This window comes from Coregonus lavaretus, assembly GCF_964263955.1.
Source record: "Coregonus lavaretus genome assembly, chromosome: 3".
In the NCBI taxonomy this organism is placed as follows: domain Eukaryota; kingdom Metazoa; phylum Chordata; class Actinopteri; order Salmoniformes; family Salmonidae; genus Coregonus; species Coregonus lavaretus.
The window spans coordinates 26,229,228-26,251,738 of record NC_139990.1 but is presented as its reverse complement, the minus strand read 5'-3'; the positions used below and the strand labels follow the sequence as shown (position 1 = coordinate 26,251,738).

The window sequence follows — 22,511 nt, the reverse complement described above, 5'->3', positions numbered from 1 at the left end:
CTACACTCGATCCCTCCGATGTCAACAACTACAGACCAGTATCCCTTCTTTCTTTTCTCTCCAAAACTCTTGAGCGTGCCGTCTTTAGCCAAGTCTCTTGCTATCTCTCTCAGAATGACCTTCTTGATCGAAACCAGTCAGGTTTCAAGACTGGTCATTCAACTGAGACTGCTCTTCTCTGTGTCACAGAGACTCTCCGCACTGCTAAAGCTAACTCTCTCTCCTCTGCTCTTGTCCTTCTAGACCTGTCTGCTGCCTTTGATACTGTGAACCATCAGATCCTCCTCTCCACCCTCTCCGAGTTGGGCATCTCCGGCGCGGCTCACTCTTGGATTGCGTCCTACCTGACTGGTCGCTCCTACCAAGTGGCGTGGCGAGAATCTGTCTCCGCACCATGTGCTCTCACCACTGGTGTCCCCCAGGGCTCAGTTCTAGGCCCTCTCCTATTCTTGCTATACACCAAGTCACTTGGCTCTGTTATATCCTCACATGGCCTCTCTTATCATTGCTACGCAGACGACACACAACTAATCTTCTCCTTTCCCCCTTCTGATAACCAGGTGGTGAATCACATCTCTGCATGTCTGGCAGACATATCAGTGTGGATGACGGATCACCACCTCAAGCTGAACCTCGGCAAGACGGAGCTGCTCTTCCTCCCGGGGAAGGACTGCCCGTTCCATGATCTCGCCATCACAGTTGACAACTCCGTTGTGTCCTCCTCCCAGAGTGCAAAGAGCCTTGGCGTGACCCTGGACAACAACCTGTCGTTCTCCGCTAACATCAAAGCGGTGACCCGATCCTGTAGGTTCATGCTCTACAACATTCGGAGAGTACGACCCTGCCTTACACAGGAAGCGGCACAGGTCCTAATCCAGGCACTTGTCATCTCCCGTCAGGATTACTGCAACTCGCTGTTGGCTGGGCTCCCTGCCTGTGTCATTAAACCCCTACAACTCATCCAGAATGCCGCAGCCCGTCTGGTGTTCAACCTTCCCAAGTTCTCTCACGTCACCCCGCTCCTCCGCACACTCCACTGGCTTCCAGTTGAAGCTCGCATCTGCTACAAGACCATGGTGCTTGCCTACGGAGCTGTGAGGGGAACGGCACCTCCGTACCTTCAGGCTCTCATCAGTCCCTACACCCAAACGAGGGCATTGCGTTCATCCACCTCTGGCCTGCTGGCCCCCCTACCTCTGCGGAAGCACAGTTCCCGCTCAGCCCAGTCAAAACTGTTCGCTGCTCTGGCACCCCAATGGTGGAACAAGCTCCCTCACGATGCCAGGACAGCGGAGTCACTCACCACCTTCCGGAGACACTTGAAACCCCACCTCTTTAAGGAATACCTGGGATAGGATAAAGTAATCCTTCTACCCCCCCTTAACCCACCCCACCCAAAAAAAAAAAAAAAAACATATTGTAAAGTGGTTATCCCACTGGCTATAAAGTGAATGCACCAATTTGTAAGTCGCTCTGGATAAGAGCGTCTGCTAAATGACGTAAATGTAAAATGTAAATATCTTGTACTCACAAACTGAGTTTTGACATTTGTTTGCAGGATAAATACACATGTCCATTCATGTATTTATCTCCTATTTATTTATTTATATACTATACCGTGGGGAAAAAAAGTATTTAGTCAGCCACCAATTGTTCAAGTTCTCCCACTTAAAAAGATGAGAGAGGCCTGTCATTTTCATCATAGGTACACATCAACTATGACAGACAAAATGAGGGAAAAAAATCCTGAAAATCACATTGTAAGATTTTTTAATGAATTTATTTGCAAATTATGGTGGAAAATAAGTATTTGGTCAATAACAAAAGTTTCTCAATACTTTGTTATATACCCTTTGTTGGCAATGACACAGGTCAAACGTTTTCTGTAAGTCTTCACAAGGTTTTCACACACTGTTGCTGGTATTTTGGCCCATTCCTCCATGCAGATCTCCTCTAGAGCAGTGATGTTTTGGGGCTGTCGCTGGGCAACACGGACTTTCAACTCCCTCCAAAGATTTTCTATGGGGTTGAGATCTGGAGACTGGCTAGGCCACTCCAGGACCTTGAAATGCTTCTTACGAAGCCACTCCTTCGTTGCCCGGGCGGTGTGTTTGGGATCATTGTCATGCTGAAAGACCCAGCCACGTTTCATCTTCAATGCCCTTGCTGATGGAAGGAGGTTTTCACTCAAAATCTCACGATACATGGCCCCATTCATTCTTTCCTTTACACGGATCAGTCGTCCTGGTCCCTTTGCAGAAAAACAGCCCCAAATCATGATGTTTCCACCCCCATGTTTCACAGTAGGTATGGTGTTCTTTGGATGCAACTCAGCATTCTTTGTCCTCCAAACACGACTTGTTGAGTTTTTACCAAAAAGTTATATTTTGGTTTCATCTGACCATATGACATTCTCCCAATCCTCTTCTGGATCATCCAAATGCACTCTAGCAAACTTCAGATGGGCCTGGACATGTACTGGCTTAAGCAGGGGGACACGTCTGGCACTGCAGGATTTGAGTCCCTGGCGGCGCAGTGTGTTACTGATGGTAGGCTTTGTTACTTTGGTCCCAGCTCTCTGCAGGTCATTCACTAGGTCCCCCCGTGTGGTTCTGGGATTTTTGCTCACCGTTCTTGTGATCATTTTGACCACACGGGGTGAGATCTTGCATGGAGCCCCAGATCGAGGGAGATTATCAGTGGTCTTGTATGTCTTCCATTTCCTAATAATTGCTCCCACAGTTGATTTATTCAAACCAAGCTGCTTACCTATTGCAGATTCAGTCTTCCCAGCCTGGTGCAGGTCTACAATGTTGTTTCTGGTGTCCTTTGACAGCTCTTTGGTCTTGGCCATAGTGGAGTTTGGAGTGTGACTGTTTGAGGTTGTGGACAGGTGTCTTTTATACTGAAAACAAGTTCAAACAGGTGACATTTATTTTTGATTTACATGAATTCAACATGAAATCCCCCAAAAATTACCATCTCATTGGATTTAGGTTAAAAGTTGGGTGAAAAAAAGACTAAATTCCCTTATGTTGATGACTTTTTGCAAATGCAATCAATTTCCACGTTGATTCAACGTCATCACAGTTATTTATTTTGTGGAAATGATGTGGAAACAACATTGATTTAATCAGTTTTTGACCAGTGGGTAGCTAGCCTTATGCATCTGAGGCTAGGAGCCATTTATGTGTTAAAGGCCTATAGTTTGTGTTTTTTTGGGATGTCACTTCTTTCCACTGGGGGGAGGTCAGGTAATAGGTTTGGTTAGGTTTAAATTATAAATCAATCTTAATGTGACTTCGATTTAAGGCCAGGCAACACAGGCTGAAATGAAATTTTGGTAAAAACTCAACTCGTCGTGTTTGGAGGACAACGAATGCTGAGTTGCATCCAAAGAACACCATACCCACTGTGAAGCATGGGGGTGGAAACATCATGCTTTGGGGCTGTTTTTCTGCAAAGGGACCAGGACGACTGATCCGTGTAAAGGAAAGAATGAATGGTGCCATGTATCGTGAGATTTTGAGTGAAAACCTCCTTCCATCAGTAATAATAATAAATAATAATATGCCATTTAGCAGACGCTTTTATCCAAAGCGACTTACAGTCATGCGTGCATACATTTATTTATTTTTTTGTGTATGGGTGGTCCCGGGGATCGAACCCACTACCTTGGCGTTACAAGCGCCGTGCTCTACCAGTTGAGCTACAGAGGACCACAAGCAAGGGCATTGAAGATGAAAGGTGGCTGGGTCTTTCAGCATGACAATGATCCCAAACACACCGCCCGGGCAACGAAGGAGTGGCTTCGTAAGAAGCATTTCAAGGTCCTGGAGTGGCCTAGCCAGTCTCCAGATCTCAACCCCATAGAAAATCTTTGGAGGGAGTTGAAAGTCCGTGTTGCCCAGCGACAGCCCCAAAACATCACTGCTCTAGAGGAGATCTGCATGGAGGAATGGGCCAAAATACCAGCAACAATATGTGAAAACCTTGTGAAGACTTACAGAAACCTGTGTCATTGCCAACAATGGGTATATAACAAAGTATTGAGAAACTTTTGTTATTGACCAAATACTTATTTTCCACCATAATTTGCAAATAAATTCATTAAAAATCCTACAATGTGATTTTCAGGATTTTTTTCTCATTTTGTCTGTCATAGTTGACGTGTACCTATGATGAAAATTACAGGCCTCTCTCATCTTTTTAAGTGGGAGAACTTGCACAATTGGTGGCTGACTAAATACTTATTTTCCCCACTGTACATGAATCATTTTAAAGCTCACTACATGCCGCACCGTTCAAAGCTATGGCCAGCTCTGGTTGTTGTTGATCACGGGTATCTCTTGTCTATTGTGTAATAGCCTTGACTATGTTCGCCCCGTTGTCAGTTACAAAGAGTAGAATCTTCTCCTCTGGTATGTCCCATGCGTTCAATGTGCAGTCAATTACCTCTCCGGTGTGTGGATGCTAAATCCAATGAAGGTTGAGCAATGAATGCTCTGCCTTGTTATTTTTGTTTCAGTTTTTGTTTACTATAATAACCTTGAATCAATGGATAAATGTAAAGAATTTAAATGACCATTGAACAAACTCTGAGATCCTAGACTGTACCTTTAAGAATCATCTTACAATTATGGCAGTATCATTCATGTTTAATAATGACTCATAAGAGAAAACAAATAATGTGTACAACCGTTTTATTGACAATAAACAACAAAACCATTACTCAACATTTATGAACAACAACTAACTCAAACTTACAGTTTACAGCAACAAATAAACTTTACTAAATATTTGACTTTACCATAAAAAGTGTTCAGTTGGATGCTGACACTATGGAGTAGCATTTATGGTTTCAGTTTTTCTCGATTTCACAGATTATTTTGGAGCACACAGAGGGAAAGCTGTTTCCACAGTTTATATCGTTCCAGCGGTATTCATCTTAAAAGGAAACACAGAACAGAAATGACCTCTCAAATAATCTCAGATGTTCACACAACAATATAATAGTGTGTTTGCGGTGTGTGGTGTGTGTGTCAGTTTTATTCGTTAAATGTACTGTGAATAAAGTTTAATTTGATGAATGTATCAGTGAATGATAGTGAGCCTACTGTACCTCCCCAGTTCATCACCATACATGGCTCTCTGCCACCGCTATTATTGGGCTCTCCTTTCTTCCAGTTCTGGTAATCAAATTTGGAGCCGTCACTCCAAAACCATAGCCTGTCCTGTGGTGAAGAAGTGAGGTCTCAGTATCAAAGCAATCCCATATTACTATTATTATTATTATTATTATAGTATGCCAGTGGATACTAAAAAACCTAGATCTGACTTTACCAGTGACCCTTGAGATATTGATGAGTATACCAAGATACTACTGATTTGTGAGTATACTCCACCTGAACAGCATCAAATCCTCCAATCCAGGTAGTAGAGAAACCGCCAATCTTGCTCCCCACCACTTCCTGTAGAAATTGATATTCCGCAGAGCTGTGCACAGACGCCAGGTTTGCTCCAATGGACACACAGTGGTGCTACAGTGAGAGGTAGACAGGGGCAAATACATTTCATAATGTAAGTATTAGTCAGTAGTCCAGTCTGTGATTACTTATCTTCTGGACTCTCACAATCAAATATTGTCCATCGCAATTAATGCTCTTTTAAAAATGCTCTTAGAGATATTAGATTATCTCTGTCTTAACCAATGTCCTGTGGGTTCCAATATACAGTAGGCCTTAATTAATATAAATATATCAATAAATATTCCACGCTTAAAGAAAATTCCAATGAAACAATAACTTAAAGGGGAGGTTCAGTATTTTACATGACGCATGCAGAATAAGTGATTCTGGGTGCCACAGTGTCTGAATACCAAGGATTCCAGTATGTCAAGGGAGCTTACTGGTGGTTTATCTTAGAATGATTGATAGACATTATATACTGACTTGGGGTACAAGGTAATAACATCAAAGAAGGGAGTGCCCACTGATGGTTAACAGATGTTGTTGAAGAAACGTGTAACAAAAGGTATATAAACTGAGAGGTTTTCTTTGTTCAGTAGTTCGAATGGCAAGAGGCGAAGCACATGCCTTTTGTTAGATGAACCCAGTATCGAATATTAAATATTTGAATGAATTCTCCATCTAAGTGTTAAATATCTTCTTGCATCATGAATTACTTGATACCCTAGAAACTCATCATAACAGATTGACGTCTGAATGAACAGGATGCAGTTCACAGCCGAACTAACAGGTAAGCAGACTTTCATTTATTTGATTATGTCAAATTCTGCTTATCTGTGGTAAAGCTGAGCTGTAACAAACATTTAAAATTCAATATTTTTAAAGGGGACGATGACTGGTGTTGTGTAGAAGGGATGTAAGGAGGAATATCAAATTAGACAATTACATGGTGCTATGATTCGAAACAGGGTGTGTTAACATTAATGAGTACAAAGACAAAAGATAATACAGGAGTGGGTGTAGAACTTAGAGAGATGTGTTGTATCATCATTAAATAAGTCATGAAATACTATTATTATTATTATTATTATATTATTAAATACATTTTTGATGTGTAGTATCATCATGAAATAGAAAGATGTGTTGTATCATCATGAAATACAGTGGGGGAAAAAAGTATTATGTCAGCCACCAATTGTGCAAGTTCTCCCACTTAAAAAGATGAGAGAGGCCTGTAATTTTCATCATAGGTACACGTCAACTATGACAAACAAATTGAGGAAAAAAAATCCAGAAAATCACATTGTAGGATTTTTAATGAATTTATTTGCAAATTATGGAGGAAAATAAGTATTTGGTCACCTACAAACAAGCAAGATTTCTGGCTCTCACAGACCTGTAACTTCTTCTTTAAGAGGCTCCTCTGTCCTCCACTCGTTACCTGTATTAATGGCACCTGTTTGAACTTGTTATCAGTATAAAAGACACCTGTCCACAACCTCAAACAGTCACACTCCAAACTCCACTATGGCCAAGACCAAAGAGCTGTCAAAGGACACCAGAAACAAAATTGTAGACCTGCACCAGGCTGGGAAGACTGAATCTGCAATAGGTAAGCAGCTTGGTTTGAAGAAATCAACTGTGGGAGCAATTATTAGGAAATGGAAGAAATACAAGACCACTGATAATCTCCCTCGATCTGGGGCTCCACGCAAGATCTCACCCCGTGGGGTCAAAATGATCACAAGAACGGTGAGCAAAAATCCCAGAACCACACGGGGGGACCTAGTGAATGACCTGCAGAGAGCTGGGACCAAAGTAACAAAGCCTACCATCAGTAACACACTACGCCGCCAGGGACTCAAATCCTGCAGTGCCAGACGTGTCCCCCTGCTTAAGCCAGTACATGTCCAGGCCCGTCTGAAGTTTGCTAGAGTGCATTTGGATTATCCAGAAGAGGATTGGGAGAATGTCATATGGTCAGATGACACCAAAATATAACTTTTTGGTAAAAACTCAACTCGTCGTGTTTGGAGGACAAAGAATGCTGAGTTGCATCCAAAGAACACCATACCTACTGTGAAGCATGGGGGTGGAAACATCATGCTTTGGGGCTGTTTTTCTGCAAAGGGACCAGGACGACTGATCCGTGTAAAGGAAAGAATGAATGGGGCCATGTATCGTGAGATTTTGAGTGAAAACCTCCTTCTATCAGCAAGGGCATTGAAGATGAAACGTGGCTGGGTCTTTCAGCATGACAATGATCCCAAACACACCGCCCGGGCAACGAAGGAGTGGCTTCGTAAGAAGCATTTCAAGGTCCTGGAGTGGCCTAGCCAGTCTCCAGATCTCAACCCCATAGAAAATCTTTGGAGGGAGTTGAAAGTCCGTGTTGCCCAGCGACAGCCCAAAAACATCACTGCTCTAGAGGAGATCTGCTTGGAGGAATGGGCCAAAATACCAGCAACAGTGTGTGAAAACCTTGTGAAGACTTACAGAAAGCGTTTGACCTGTGTCATTGCCAACAAAGGGTATATACAGTGGGGAAAAAAAGTATTTAGTCAGCCACCAATTGTGCAAGTTCTCCCACTTAAAAAGATGAGAGAGGCCTGTAATTTTCATCATAGGTACACGTCAAACATGACAGACAAAATGAGGAAAAAAAATCCAGAAAATCACATTGTAGGATTTTTTATGAATTTATTTGCAAATTATGGTGGAAAATAAGTATTTGGTCAATAACAAAAGTTTCTCAATACTTTGTTATATACCCTTTGTTGGCAATGACACAGGTCAAACGTTTTCTGTAAGTCTTCACAAGGTTTTCACACACTGTTGCTGGTATTTTGGCCCATTCCTCCATGCAGATCTCCTCTAGAGCAGTGATGTTTTGGGGCTGTCGCTGGGCAACACGGACTTTCAACTCCCTCCAAAGATTTTCTATGGGGTTGAGATCTGGAGACTGGCTAGGCCACTCCAGGACCTTGAAATGCTTCTTACAAAGCCACTCCTTCGTTGCCCGGGCGGTGTGTTTGGGATCATTGTCATGCTGAAAGACCCAGCCACGTTTCATCTTCAATGCCCTTGCTGATGGAAGGAGGTTTTCACTCAAAATCTCACGATACATGGCCCCATTCATTCTTTCCTCTACACGGATCAGTCGTCCTGGTCCCTTTGCAGAAAAACAGCCCCAAAGCATGATGTTTCCACCCTCATGCTTCACAGTAGGTATGGTGTTCTTTGGATGCAACTCAGCATTCTTTGTCCTCCAAACACGACGAGTTGAGTTTTTACCAAAAAGTTATATTTTGGTTTCATCTGACCATATGACATTCTCCCAATCCTCTTCTGGATCATCCAAATGCACTCTAGCAAACTTCAGACGGGCCGGGACATGCACTGGCTTAAGCAGGGGGACACGTCTCGTACTGCAGGATTTGAGTCCCTGGCTGCGTAGTGTGTTACTGATGGTAGGCTTTGTTACTTTGGTCCCAGCTCTCTGCAGGTCATTCACTAGGTCCCCCCGTGTGGTTCTGGGATTTTTGCTCACCGTTCTTGTGATCATTTTGACCCCACGGGGTGAGATCTTGCGTGGAGCCCCAGATCGAGGGAGATTATCAGTGGTCTTGTATGTCTTCCATTTCCTAATAATTGCTCCCACAGTTGATTTCTTCAAACCAAGCTGCTTACCTATTGCAGATTCAGTCTTCCCAGCCTGGTGCAGGTCTACAATTTTGTTTCTGGTGTCCTTTGACAGCTCTTTGGTCTTGGCCATAGTGGAGTTTGGAGTGTGACTGTTTGAGGTTGTGGACAGGTGTCTTTTATACTGATAACAAGTTCAAACAGGTGCCATTAATACAGGTAACGAGTGGAGGACAGAGGAACCTCTTAAAGAAGAAGTTACAGGTCTGTGAGAGCCAGAAATCTTGCTTGTTTGTAGGTGACCAAATACTTATTTTCCACCATAATTTGCAAATAAATTCATAAAAAATCCTACAATGTGATTTTCTGGATTTTCTTTTCTCAATTTGTCTGTCATAGTTGACGTGTACATATGATGAAAATTACAGGCCTCTCTCATCTTTTTAAGTGGGAGAACTTGCACAATTGGTGGCTGACTAAATACTTTTTTCCCCCACTGTAACAAAGTATTGAGAAACTTTCGTTATTGACCAAATACTTATTTTCCACCATAATTTGCAAATACATTCATTAAAAATCCTACAATGTGATTTTCTGGATTTTTCTTCCTCATTTTGTCTGTCATAGTTGACGTGTACCTATGATGAAAATTACAGGCCTCTCTCATCTTTTTAAGTGGGAGAACTTGCACTATTTTGATGTGTAGTATCATCATGAAATAGAGAGGTGTGTTGTATCATCATGAAATAATTCATGAAATAACTATTTGGATGTGTAGTATCATAATGAAATAGAGAGATGTGTTGTATCATCATGAAATAAGTCATGAAATAGCTATTTTGAGAGGGTCCTGGTTCAAGCCCAGGTAGGGACGGAAGCAAAACTTTTACATAGATGCTATTGACCTAGATCACTGGGTGAATTGATAACATTATAGGAAAGAGATTGTTTTACCAACACATCGTATAGGATAACATAGTAATTAAAGTTGCATCACTGTGAATATATGTTTTGTTTGTTTTGACTATAACTTAAAAATAATTTGTCATATGCTAAAGTACCGTTAGATGGAAAGTCAGCGATAGAGAATAATAGATATTGTTGAGGGTTTTCTGTGTTAGAAGGATAAGTAGGTTAATTAGGAGATGATAAATGTTGAATTGGATTGTTTGAATAGACTGGTATTAAAATAATTATTTGTAGTAAGGTCAATTAAAATATGTTATTAGGTAGTAGTGGTTTGTGGATAAAGATATAAAGGACGCAGAGGGTAATGAGGAGCACATGTCTAGATAGTTGAATATAGACCATTCTGTGACAATTTTTAATTATTATTATTACATTATATAGTTTGCGTAACACCAGTGATGTATGCAAATAGTTAATGAATTCTAAAACGATAATTTGTTTTCTTTACGTGGACCAGTGGAGTGCAGGTAGTTTTTACTATTAGGCTGATGGAGTAGTAAAAATGTTTTGTAGGTTCTGGACTTATTAAACAATAGGTTTATATTTTAGTACATCAATACAACAGGTTGCGATGATTACATTACCGGAAAGGGGTTATAGGTTTATATTAGAAGGTGTAGTGAACTTAATGAAACGTGGTATTATCTGATGTGTTTTGAGTGGGAGTTTTTTATCCAGGATTGATGGAAGTCCCCTACAGTATATGTTAAGGGAAAGATATCACGGCTTACTTACGCAGAGTAATTGATTATATTGGCGAATTAATTAAATATGACATTTAGAGGGGTGACAGGAACAATATCAGGGGAAACAGATATTTCCTATGTTGTTGATCAAGTAACGATACTAGGATAATTTGATATGGGATCAAAAGGAGCAGATTTTGGGGTTGAATAATCATTGTGAGAATTACAGAGGATGAAGTCTGAAGGGTAATCAATTACAAATACTCATTGTAAACTCAGAGAAAATTGAGTGGTTTTCATCTTTTGAGAGATTTTATGTAATCTTCGACTGGAGTAGTTATGAGAGATTAAAACAAACGACTATTGATGTGAGGTAGGACGGTGTATATATGAATCATGTTTGTGTGTAATTACTATTTTTGGATTGCTGATTATAACTGAATGTTAACGAAATGTATACTTTCTCTTCCAGAAGAAAGGGGATTTCCTTATCTCCCATTGGAATGTTTCCCAAGTCTGTAGGCTAGGGGGAGAATTTAGTAAAATTCTGCAGTTTTATACTTAGGTTGTAAAAAGGAGCTACCAAATTACATAAGGCCTGGCTATTTTTATTTGTTGTTTTCCAATAGGGCTTTTCAAATAACCACACACAACCCACCTAGTATGATGTTTATACAGTGCCTTGCAAAAGTATTCATCCCCCTTGGTGTTTTTCCTATTTTTTTGCATTACAACCTGTAATTTAAATTGATTTTTATTCGGATTTCATGTAATGGACATACACAAAATAGTCCAAATTGGTGAAGTGAAATGAAAAATATAACTTGTTTCAAAAAATTCAAAAAACTAAATAACGAAAAGTGGTGCGTGCATATGTATTCACCCCCTTTGCTATGAAGCCCCTAAATAAGATATGGTGCAACCAATTACATTCAGAATTCACATAATGAGTTAAATAAAGTCCACCTGTGTGCAATCTAAGTGTCACATGATCTCAGTACATATACACCTGTTCTGAAAGGCCCCAGAGTCTGCAACACCACTAAGCAAGGGGCACCACCAAGCAAGCGGCACCATGAAGACCAAGGAGCTCTCCAAACAGGTCAGGGACAAAGTTTTGGAGAAGTACAGATCAGGGTTGGGTTATAAAAGAATATCCGAAACTTTGAACATCCCACGGAGCACCATTAAATCCATTGTAAAAAATTGAAAGAATATGGCACCACAACAAACCTGCCAAGAGAGGGCCACCCACCAAAACTCATGGACCAGGCAAGGACGGCATTAATCAGAGAGGCAACAAAAATACCAAAGATAACACTGAAGGAGCTGCAAAGCTCCACAGCGGAGATTGGAGTATCTGTCCATTGGACCCCTTTAAGCCGTACACGCCACAGAGCTGGGCTTTATGGAAGAGTGGCCAGAAAAAAGCCATTGCTTAAAGAAAAAAATAAGCAAACACATTTGGTGTTCGCCAAAAGGCATGTGGGGGACGCCCCAAACATATGGAAGAATGTACTCTGGTCAGTTGAGACTAAAATTTAGCTTTTTGGCCATCAAGGAAAACGCTATGTCTGGCGCAAACCCAACACCTCTCATCACCCTGAGAGCACCATCCACAGTGAAGCATGGTGGTGGCAGCATCATAGTGTGGGGATGTTTTTCATCGGCAGGGACTGGGAAACTGGTCAGAATTGAAGGAATGATGAATGGCGCTAAATACAGGGAAATTCTTGAGGGAAACCTGTTTCAGTCTTCCAGAGATTTGAGACTGGGACGGAGGTTCACCTTCCAGCAGGACAATGACCCAAGCATACTGCTAAAGCAATGGTTATGCAAGCTCAAGTTTTCAGTTTTTTTGTCTTATTTCTTGTTTCTTTCACAAAAAAATTTATTCTGCATCTTCAAAGTGGTAGGCATGTTGTGTAAATCAAATGATACAAACCCCCCAAAAATCTATTTTAATTCCAGGTTGTAAGGCAACAAAATAGGAAAAATGCCAAGGGGGGGTGAATACTTTCGCAAGCCACTGTGTAGGGTTGTTATTTTGATTGTTGGGGGTTTTAACGGGTCAAAGATGGTAGGTCTTAAAGGGACACACACGGAGCTTTATTACGTTTTTTTCTTTTATGAGTAAGTTTTGGGTAAACACGTGATTTCTTTTGAGAAGAAATGTCATGAGGACTTGCTGTACACTTGGGATACAACATTTATGAAATGTTTTGACTGTTGTTAATGATTAGTCTACTATAGAATGGAACAATTATTTGAAGGGTTTGAATGACCTTTTAACTCTGTCCTGACTTTCTAGTGTGAATTGATCACCCACACTGGAAATCCTAGAGGCATGGGATGAGGAATTTAAGGTGATTTATTATATCGAGTTGAGAATAATTTATAATAAGGATAATAATGAAGAAGTTTATTATTATGGTAATAGGCCTATATATATGATTCGGACCATAATAAGGTCAGAGAGAGCACTATCCCTGAATAAGGGATACCTGTCGCTAGTCAATTGTACTATTCTTGAATTACCTTCTGGGATACAAGTAAGTGAAGGTATTATCAATATTGTCATTTATTATTTTGGTTTAACAAACAATGTCGTTGTTTTGTTTTTGAATGCGTGAATCATGATGTGAGTCATGTGTCCAAAGGGGGGAAGTACTGATCGCATGAGGATTTATTGGTAAATATGCAAATTGTAGTAGGAATATGAGAAGTAGTAATTAATGTGTTATGGGTTAGATTATTATTTTTTTAGGTGAAAATGTATTTGTGGTATAAGGCAGGATGTAGAGGTGGCCTGTCTATGAAACGAGTGGACTGCAACAAGCTGCAAGTTGTTCACTTCCTAATCTCAAGGCTTCTCCTGACTGATAAGAAGACAGGGTAAAGTAGCATACTGTGTCTCGCCTAACAATGTTCTGAAGACTTTATTCCAAGGGTGAAGGCTTCTCTGCCAAACCTAACAGGAGAATCTGGACATTGTATGTGCCTTGGAGGCTTTGTGGTAGTAAAGGATTAAATAAGTAAGTGCTGGACAGAATCTAGGTGGGGAGGTCAGTACTAAGTGTTGCTGGCTAACTCTATGGAGGGGAAAGTAGCAGAGACAGATTCCTAGATCTATGTGTCCCACTGTAGGAGTATTCCAACTCAGAGGAGGAAGATGGCATCGCCACTGCGGAGCATTGTTTTTGTGTCTGTGTCTGTGTGTTTTTGCAGCAGGGACTCTCAACTTCCCTATTGGTAAGTTGCAAGAAGGACACACTTCACAGAGCGATGTTGATAAATGGAGAAGGACTCTGCATGATCCTAGACCATAGTGAAGGAAGAAGGGTCAGAGCTAAAGGGACCATACATCGTCACCCAGTCTACACCAACGGAGGTATGGATAGAGGGGAGATCAACCTGGTATCACGTAAACCACTGCAACAGAGTACTATGAGGAAACGACGACCTAGAGATGAGGGAGTTGAGGATGATGTAGCTGACAAGGATCAGGTGATGGGAGACGATGTCAAGAGGAATGCTACTGATGAGCTACGTGTTCTGGCTGATTCCCTCGGGGGAGGGACAGACCTACAGACCTCCAAGTACTTAAGATCTTCCAGAATTTCAAGAATCACCTGACTGTCACAATATTCACTTATCTGTATTTGGAGGTTTTACCTAACATAAATTGTGGAGTATATTAGAAATTGGTATTGAGAATAATTGGTAAAACATAGTAATTTGTTATATAGTCAATGCTTATATGGATTTCTTGGATTAGAAATGAACTCAACTAAACTGTTATGTTTTGTCTTCTATTGAGGTAAATACAGATGGTGTCTTGATGCATAGCAGGGATAATTTGGCATAGAATGGTGTGAACCTTAAAAAGAAACAATCTCTGAACCGGCTGAAGATGAATATCAGAGGCATTGAAGACGTTCCTGTAAAGTACCACTTCTACATGCAACCGGTGTACAACAGCCAATCGAATCTATCAAAGGATTTTCTCTCATTATTTTATCTCTAGGGAGTGGGACAAGAGTCCACCATTGAGTGAGAATGGAGAAAGATATGTTCAAAGGCAACATTTCTCATGTTGGTGGTATACTGGTTGGCAAATGGACAAGACACAATGAGGTTGTAGGGAAGGTGGTGACTCGGATGAGACATTGTAGTTGTGACATTGTCATGGACAATTCATTTAGAAATATGAAGCTGTCTGAAGAACATAATGAAGAGACGCCAGAAGATTTAAGTGCCGGAGAAAAAAGGGGTTGCTTAGCTGTGTTGATAATAAATGTGGATTTATCTAAATTTGCTAATTTGGGTAGGAGTTATATACACTGCTAAATTAATAGTAGGGCGGCAGGTAGCTTAGTGGTTAAGAGCGTTGTGCCAGTAACCGAAAGGTCTAATCCCCAAGCCGACTAGGTGAAAAATCTGTTGATGTGCCCTTGAGCAAGGCATTTAACCCTAATTGCTCTGGATAAGAGTGTCTGCTAAATGACGTAAATGTAGATAATGATCTGTAGTTATTCTCAGAATGAGGAAGGTCATAATAGAATTATGGATATTTATACTGTATGTTAATATAAGTGTACATTCAGTTGTAATGGGTGCTAAAAGTTGAGGGTTTTAATTTTGAGTGATAGGATCAATGTGAATCACTAAGAATTGTCATTCTAAATTTGGGTTGAGATAAGTAATTTGGTTTTGGTTATAATTTATAAGATGACTGAGTGATTTAAGTAAATCATTAGTATATATTAGTATAAATATTTTCAGCATGAAGGGTATTGCTTGTACAATTGAGATAATTGTCTTATATAGATATTATGGTTAAAACAGCGATACTTTATGGTAATGTCTTAGGATACACTTATATGATTTATTTTGAGTAGACATTGATGAATCATACTGTTTGAGGATTGTGACTGAAATCATGATTATGTTGATTATTAAGTCACCGTATTAACATAGTAGTCACTATATACATTTGAAGTATTGGGTGGTATTGATGTGAATCTTTAGAGTGGTACATATCTTTGTTGCTAGGCAAGAAAGATATTGGTTCCTATCATGGGGTTTGGTATTTGTGACATAGGAATGTTTATGCTATTTTCATCTGATCTGATTTTGGTTGAATTCCTCAATCATAAATACAGTGGGGAGAAAAAAGTATTTAGTCAGCCACCAATTGTGCAAGTTCTCCCACTTAAAAAGATGAGATAGGCCTGTAATTTTCATCATAGGTACACGTCAACTATGACAGACAAAATGAGAAAAAAAAATCCAGAAAATCACATTGTAGGATTTTTAATGAATTTATTGGCATATGATTTTGGAAAATAAGTATTTGGTCAATAACAAAAGTTTCTCAATACTTTGTTATATACCCTTTGTTGGCAATGACACAGGTCAAACGTTTTCTGTAAGTCTTCACAAGGTTTTCACACACTGTTGCTGGTATTTTGGCCCATTCCTCCATGCAGATCTCCTATAGAGCAGTGATGTTTTGGGGCTGTCGCTGGGCAACACAGACTTTCAACTCCCTCCAAAGATTTTCTATGGGGTTGAGATCTGGAGACTGGCTAGGCCACTCCAGGACCTTGAAATGCTTCTTACCTAGCCACTCCTTCGTTGCCCGGGCGGTGTGTTTGGGATCATTGTCATGCTGAATGACCCAGCCACGTTTCATCTTCAATGCCCTTGCTGATGGAAGGAGGGTTTCACTCAAAATCTCACGATACATGGCCCCATTCATTCTTTCCTTTACACGGATCAGTCGTCCTGGTCCCTTTGCAGAAAAACAGCCCCAAAGCATGATGTTTCCAACCCCATGCTTCACAGTAGGTATGGTGTTCTTTGGATGCAACTCAGCATTCTTTGTCCTCCAAACATGACGAGTTGAATTTTTACCAAAAAGTTCTATTTTGGTTTCATCTGACCATATAACATTCTCCCAATCCTCTTCTGGATCATCCAAATGCACTTCAGACGGGCCTGGACATGTACTGGCTTAAGCAGGGGGACACGTCTTGCACTGCAGGATTTGAGTCCCTGGCGGCGTAGTGTGTTACTGATGGTTGGCTTTGTTACTTTGGTCCCAGCTCTCTGCAGGTCATTCACTAGGTCCCCCCGTGTGGTTCTGGGATTTTTGCTAAACCGTTCTTGTGATAATTTTGACCCCACGGGGTGAGATCTTGCGTGGAGCCCCAGATCGAGGGAGATTATCAGTGGTCTTGTATGTCTTCCATTTCCTAATAATTGCTCCCACAGTTGATTTCTTCAAACCAAGCTGCTTACCTATTGCAGATTCAGTCTTCCCAGCCTGGTGCAGGTCTACAATTTTGTTTTTGGTGTCCTTTGACAGCTCTTTGGTCTTGGCCATTGTGAAGTTTGGAGTGTGACTGTTTGAGGTTGTGGACAGGTGTCTTTTATACTGATAATAAGTTCAAACAGGTGCCATTAATACAGGTAACGAGTGGAGGACAGAGGAGCCTCTTAAAGAAGAAGTTACAGGTCTGTGAGAGCCAGAAATCTTGCTTGTTTGTAGGTGACCATATACTTATTTTCCACCATAATTTGCAAATAAATTCATTAAAAATCCTACAATGGGATTTTCTGGATTTTTTTTCCTCAATTTGTCTGTCATAGTTGACGTGTACCTATGATGAAAATTACAGGCCTCTCTCATCTTTTTAAGTGGGAGAACTTGCAAAATTGGTGGCTGACTAAATACTTTTTTTCCCCACTGTAGTTCAGGGATGTACTGATTTAACAGGGACTGAAACCAGAGTGTTATACTGTGTATCTCTCCTCAGGCATATTATCAGAACAGAGTCAGGGTTGAACAGAATTGAAGATGGTACCTTTTAACAGGGCGGCAGGTAGCTTAGTGGTTAAGAGCGTTGTGCCAGTAACCGAAAGGTCGCTGGTTCTAATCCCCGAGCCGACTAGGTGAAAAATCTGTCGATGTGCCCTTGAGCAAGGCACTTAACCCTAATTGCTCATGTAAGTCGCTCTGGATAAGAGCGTCTGCTAAATGACTAAAATGTAAACGTTAACAGTAAGGGGTTTTCAAGCAATTGGGTTTGAAATGTCACTTATTGGACACTACGCAATTGATAATAGCATTGGATGCTATTATAGTAGATAAAGGGGGAATGTATGCGATTATATAGGGGATACATGTTGTACATACTTACCATCAGAATGAAGAAGGTATTGGGAATTTAAATAAAGCTATGGGAAATATTAGAGACATACAGGAAGGTATTAAGAGTACTAATTATTCATCTATATCATGTTATTCAAGTGTAGAGTCCATTCAAGTGTAGAGTCCATTGATTGAGTAATGGGGAATGTTAAAGTTGGAACTGTATAACGTGGAATTTAAGGTTTACAGGATTGTCCCGTGTAGCTCAGTTGGTAGAGCATGGCGTTTGCAACGCCAGAGTTGTGGGTTCGTTTCCCACGGGGGACCAGTATGAAAAAAAATATATGCACTCACTAACTGTAAGTCGCTCTGGATAAGAGTGTCTGCTAAAATGTAAAAAGTTGATCAGATAGCACCCCAAGTGACCAGAGAAAAGCTTGGGGTATAGTTATTTTTATTGGGATATATTCATTTGAATATATTATAATATCCATGTAACTTAGAAAGGGTCATGTATCATTGTATTTGTGTGGATGATGTCATGATGTTGAGAATGTATTTCTATGTATGTTTTTCTTGGTAGCATGTCTAAGAGGATGGGTATATTTGAAAATTATGTATACAAGGTTGTCATTTAAGAAATAGGGATAGTCTATGTGGGCTTTTTTCCTTATATATCAGTAAGGTTTTGACTACATAGATTTTTAGCATGAACATATTAGTTAATCATGTATTGATCTTTTACTCAGACTGACTACTTAGAGGTTTGAGAGGTGTGATTGTGCATGAGATAAGTGATAGAGAATGTATACTTTTGTTGATTATATTGAAAATCTGGTTGGATTCAGGTATAAGGTACAGAGGGATGAATTCTCAGTTATCTAGCATAGTTTAGACTCTAATCATATATCTATGCTACTGATTGGAGAACATTTTATTTTATATGAAGTTATATGTGAATTGTTGAGGTTAAGTAATTGAATATCTGAGTAATGTTACTTACCACAAAGAGAAAAAAATGAAAGATTGTTATGATGTCATTTCATAGTGTGGTGGGAACCAGGTTACATTTAGTAGATAAGTGATTCTGGGTGCCACAGTGTCTGAATATCCCAGGATTCCAGTATGTCAAGGGAGCTTACTGGTGGTTTATCTTAGAATGATTGATAGACATGATATACTGACTTGGGGTACAAGGTAATAACATCAAAGAAGGGAGTGCCCACTGATGGTTAACAGATGTTGTTGAAGAAACATGTAACAGAAGGTATATAAACTGAGAGGTTTTCTTTGTTCAGTAGTTAAAATGGCAAGAGGCGAAGCACATGCCTTTTGTTAGATGAACCCGGTATCGAATATTAAATATTTGAATGAACTCTCCATCTAAGTGTTAAATATCTTCTTGCATCATTAATTACTTGATACCCTAGAAACTCATCATAACAAAGGGTAACCTCAAACCAAATAAGCGAGTTGATTTCAAATGAACTTTCCCTTTAATTCACAGTAGAGAGTAACCATGATACCTCTGCTAGGGGCCATGTCCTTGCAGTCTCGACGAACATGAAGCAGCGCGATCCAAATTGGAACCAGCCTGTGGGGCATTGGTTCCTGTTCTCTGCTGCCGCTACGGCCTCCTCTGCCACCTTAGCTCCTGGAAGAAGGACAGACAGGCAGGAATTCAAATGGCCCAGTCATAGCAATGTTGTTCACAAACAACCGCCCCTGCACACAATTCTTATTCTGATTAGTGGAGGCATCAGCCTGTGAGAGTTGTCTACCTAGTAGTACTGCAGATTAATCTACTGACATTAGTTTCATACAATTACCCAGATGCAAAGCCTGCTCAAAATCCATTGTCTTCTCATGGGGCTATATAGAGTATGTAGTTAAAGACAAGAAAACACATGAAATCAAAGCTGCCTTTGCAATGTTCATGGGACTGTTCTATTCACTTTGCCGACCCAAACCGTAATGTGCTGGCTTGGATATCTTCTTTTCACATTGCCTTTCCCAGCACAGTTCCAGCAACTATGGTGGATTTGTAACCAGGACAGCCCAGTGCAGTCCGACTCGACCCAGTAGTGTGAAAAAGTTACTATCATACTGGCCAAATTCAAAACAAGTGCAGCTAATTATGCATCAAGTCAAGTCAAATGTTATTGCTCAGTGTTTTTCTCCAGCTTGCGCAATGTTTGTCTCCAGCAAAGGCTCTGAAACAAGAACCGGTACACAAAAAATTATGACGGTAGAGCTCAGCACCTGAACAACAAAAACTTTTGGAGCACACAGAGGGAAAGCTGTTTCCACAGCTTATATCGTTCCAGCGGTATTCATCTTAAAAGGAAACACAGAACAGAAATGACCTCTCAAATAATCTCAGATGTTCACACAACAATATAATAGTGTGTTTGCGGTGTGTGGTGTGTGTGCCAGTTTTATTTGTTAAATGTACTATGAATAAAGTTTAATTTGATGAATGTATCAGTGAATGATAGTGAGCCTACTGTACCTCCCCAGTTCATCACCATACATGGCTCTCTGCCACCGCTATTATTGGGCTCTCCTTTCTTCCAGTTCTGGTAATCAAATTTGGAGCCGTCACTCCAAAACCATAGCCTGTCCTGTGGTGAAGAAGTGAGGTCTCAGTATCAAAGCAATCCCATATTACTATTATTATTATTATTATTATAGTATGCCAGTGGATACTAAAAAACCTAGATCTGACTTTACCAGTGACCCTTGAGATATTGATGAGTATACCAAGATACTACTGATCTGTGAGTATACTCCACCTGAACAGCATCATATCCTCCAATCCAGGTAGGAGAGAAACCGCCAGCCTTGCACCCCACCACTACCTGTAGAAATTGATACTCCGCAGAGCTGTGCACAGACGCCAGGTTTGCTCCAAGGGACACACAGTGGCGCTACAGTGAGAGGTAGACAGGGACAAAGACATTTCATAATGTAAGTATCAGTCAGTAGTCCAGTCTGGGATAACTTATCTTCTGGACTCTCACAATCAAATATTGTCCATCGCAATTAATGCTCTTTACATATGCTCTTACAGATGTTAGATCTCTGTCTTAACCAATGTCCTGTGGGTTCCAATATACAGTAGGCCTCAGGTAATATAAATATATCAATAAATATTCGACGCTTAAAGAAAATTCCAATGAAACAATAACTTAAAGGGGAGGTTCAGTATTTTCCAGGACGCAATGGCAAATCACCTTTAAGGGTAACCTCAAACCAAATAAGCGAGTTGATTTCGATTGAACTTTCCCTTTAATTCACAGTAGAGAGTAACCATGATACCTCTGCTAGGGGCCATGTCCTTGCAGTCTCAATGAACATGAAGCAGCGCGATTCATATTGGAACCAGCCTGTGGGGCATTGGTTCCTGTTCTCTGCTGCCGTTGCCACTACGCCCTCCTCTGCCCCCTTAGCTCCTGGAAGAAGGACAGACAGAAAGGAATTCAAATGGACCAGTCATAGCAATGTTGTTCACAAACAACCCAGTGCAGTCCGCCTCGACTCAGTAGAGTGAAAACGTTTTTCTCATGTTTGCTCTGAAACAAGAACTGGTACACAAAAAATAATGACGGTAGAGCTCAGCACCTGGACAACAAAAACTCCAGTTAGCTGGAGTTACAGGGATCGACAGGAAAGGAGTGTTATGTAAAGAATGTTGTTAAGTGTGAACTAAGGTGTATATTCTTGGTTTGCTGTGCGTCTTACCTGTTGCTTGACTCAGAGCAAGGGCAGCACACAGCAGCAGAGATATGGTCAACATTGCAATGGTGATGATGGTCTCCTAAAAACAAGGTACTATAACCGAGGAAAATAATGCTAGAAACATCCAGAATTCTCTGGAAAAGAGCATAACAGGAGAGTAAACAGTTTATGATGTAATGTACATGAATTGAAGACTTACCTGTTAATGTGAATCACTGGTAAGTTCTGCAGGTTCTGTTCATCTGAAGAAAGAGGAGCACTTTTATATTGTTAGCTACAAATAAATAGTTAGCAATTTCAAACAATTGTTAACTGGTAATGGTGTTCCATAGAGCTGATTTGAGGTATGTTCAAATTCCAGATATGAATGACTTTTCATGGCAATGTTCTTTGGAATGTTTACCTATCGTGTGAGCTATAAAGGTTTATCCCAAAAAATAAATGGATAACTAGTATTGGTGTTCCATGGAACTAGTGTCCTGTTGAACAAAGTTCAAATGCCATGTTCATGATAATGTTATTTGGAATAGTTTTGCATCCATGGTTGGGGCCAATTAAAATATAAATTCCTATAAAGTTCTTGACATCAAATCAAGTCAAGACAAATGTTATTGGGCACATACACATATTTAGCAGATGTTGTTGCGGGTGTAGCTAAATGCTTGTGTTCCTAGCTCCAACAGTGCAGTAGTATCTAACAATTCACAACAATACACACAAATCTAAATGTAAAATAATAAGAAATATATGAACATTAGGACGAGCAATATCGGAGTGGCATTGACTAAAATACAGTAGAATACAGTATATACATATGAAATGAGTAAAACAGTATGTAAACATTAT

At 40.3% G+C, this 22,511-nt stretch overlaps 1 protein-coding gene across 2 annotated transcripts; it reads right to left on the bottom strand.

The window, feature by feature from the left end:
- Positions 1-4,686: 4,686 nt before the first annotated feature.
- LOC311111906 (C-type mannose receptor 2-like) lies at positions 4,687-22,070 on the bottom strand. Of its 2 annotated transcripts, none has more exons than XM_084154826.1 (10): positions 21,865-22,070; positions 21,669-21,758; positions 21,246-21,379; positions 20,720-20,854; positions 20,437-20,548; positions 20,187-20,261; positions 19,451-19,578; positions 5,406-5,540; positions 5,123-5,234; positions 4,687-4,947 (listed from the first exon to the last, which is right to left on the bottom strand). In XM_084154826.1, the coding sequence occupies exons 2-10, from the start codon at positions 21,721-21,723 to the stop codon at positions 4,862-4,864; spliced, it is 972 nt and encodes a 323-aa protein (XP_084010952.1). In that variant the 5' UTR covers positions 21,724-21,758; positions 21,865-22,070; the 3' UTR covers positions 4,687-4,861. The 2 variants fall into 2 exon arrangements, with proteins under 2 accessions (XP_084010952.1, XP_084010951.1); XM_084154825.1 differs by having other exon boundaries at positions 21,669-21,744.
- Positions 22,071-22,511: the final 441 nt, after the last annotated feature.

Excerpts from the sequence above, each read along its gene's own strand:
- LOC311111906 (XM_084154826.1), bottom strand. The coding sequence starts at position 21,723 with ATGTTGACCATATCTCTGCTGCTGTGTGCTGCCCTTGCTCTGAGTCAA. Across the intron at positions 21,380-21,668 it reads TGCTCTGAGTCAAGCAACAG|GAGCTAAGGGGGCAGAGGAG; the intron begins GTAAGACGCACA and ends TCCTTCTTCCAG. Across the intron at positions 20,262-20,436 it reads TATGGTGATGAACTGGGGAG|ATGAATACCGCTGGAACGAT; the intron begins GTACAGTAGGCT and ends TTTCCTTTTAAG.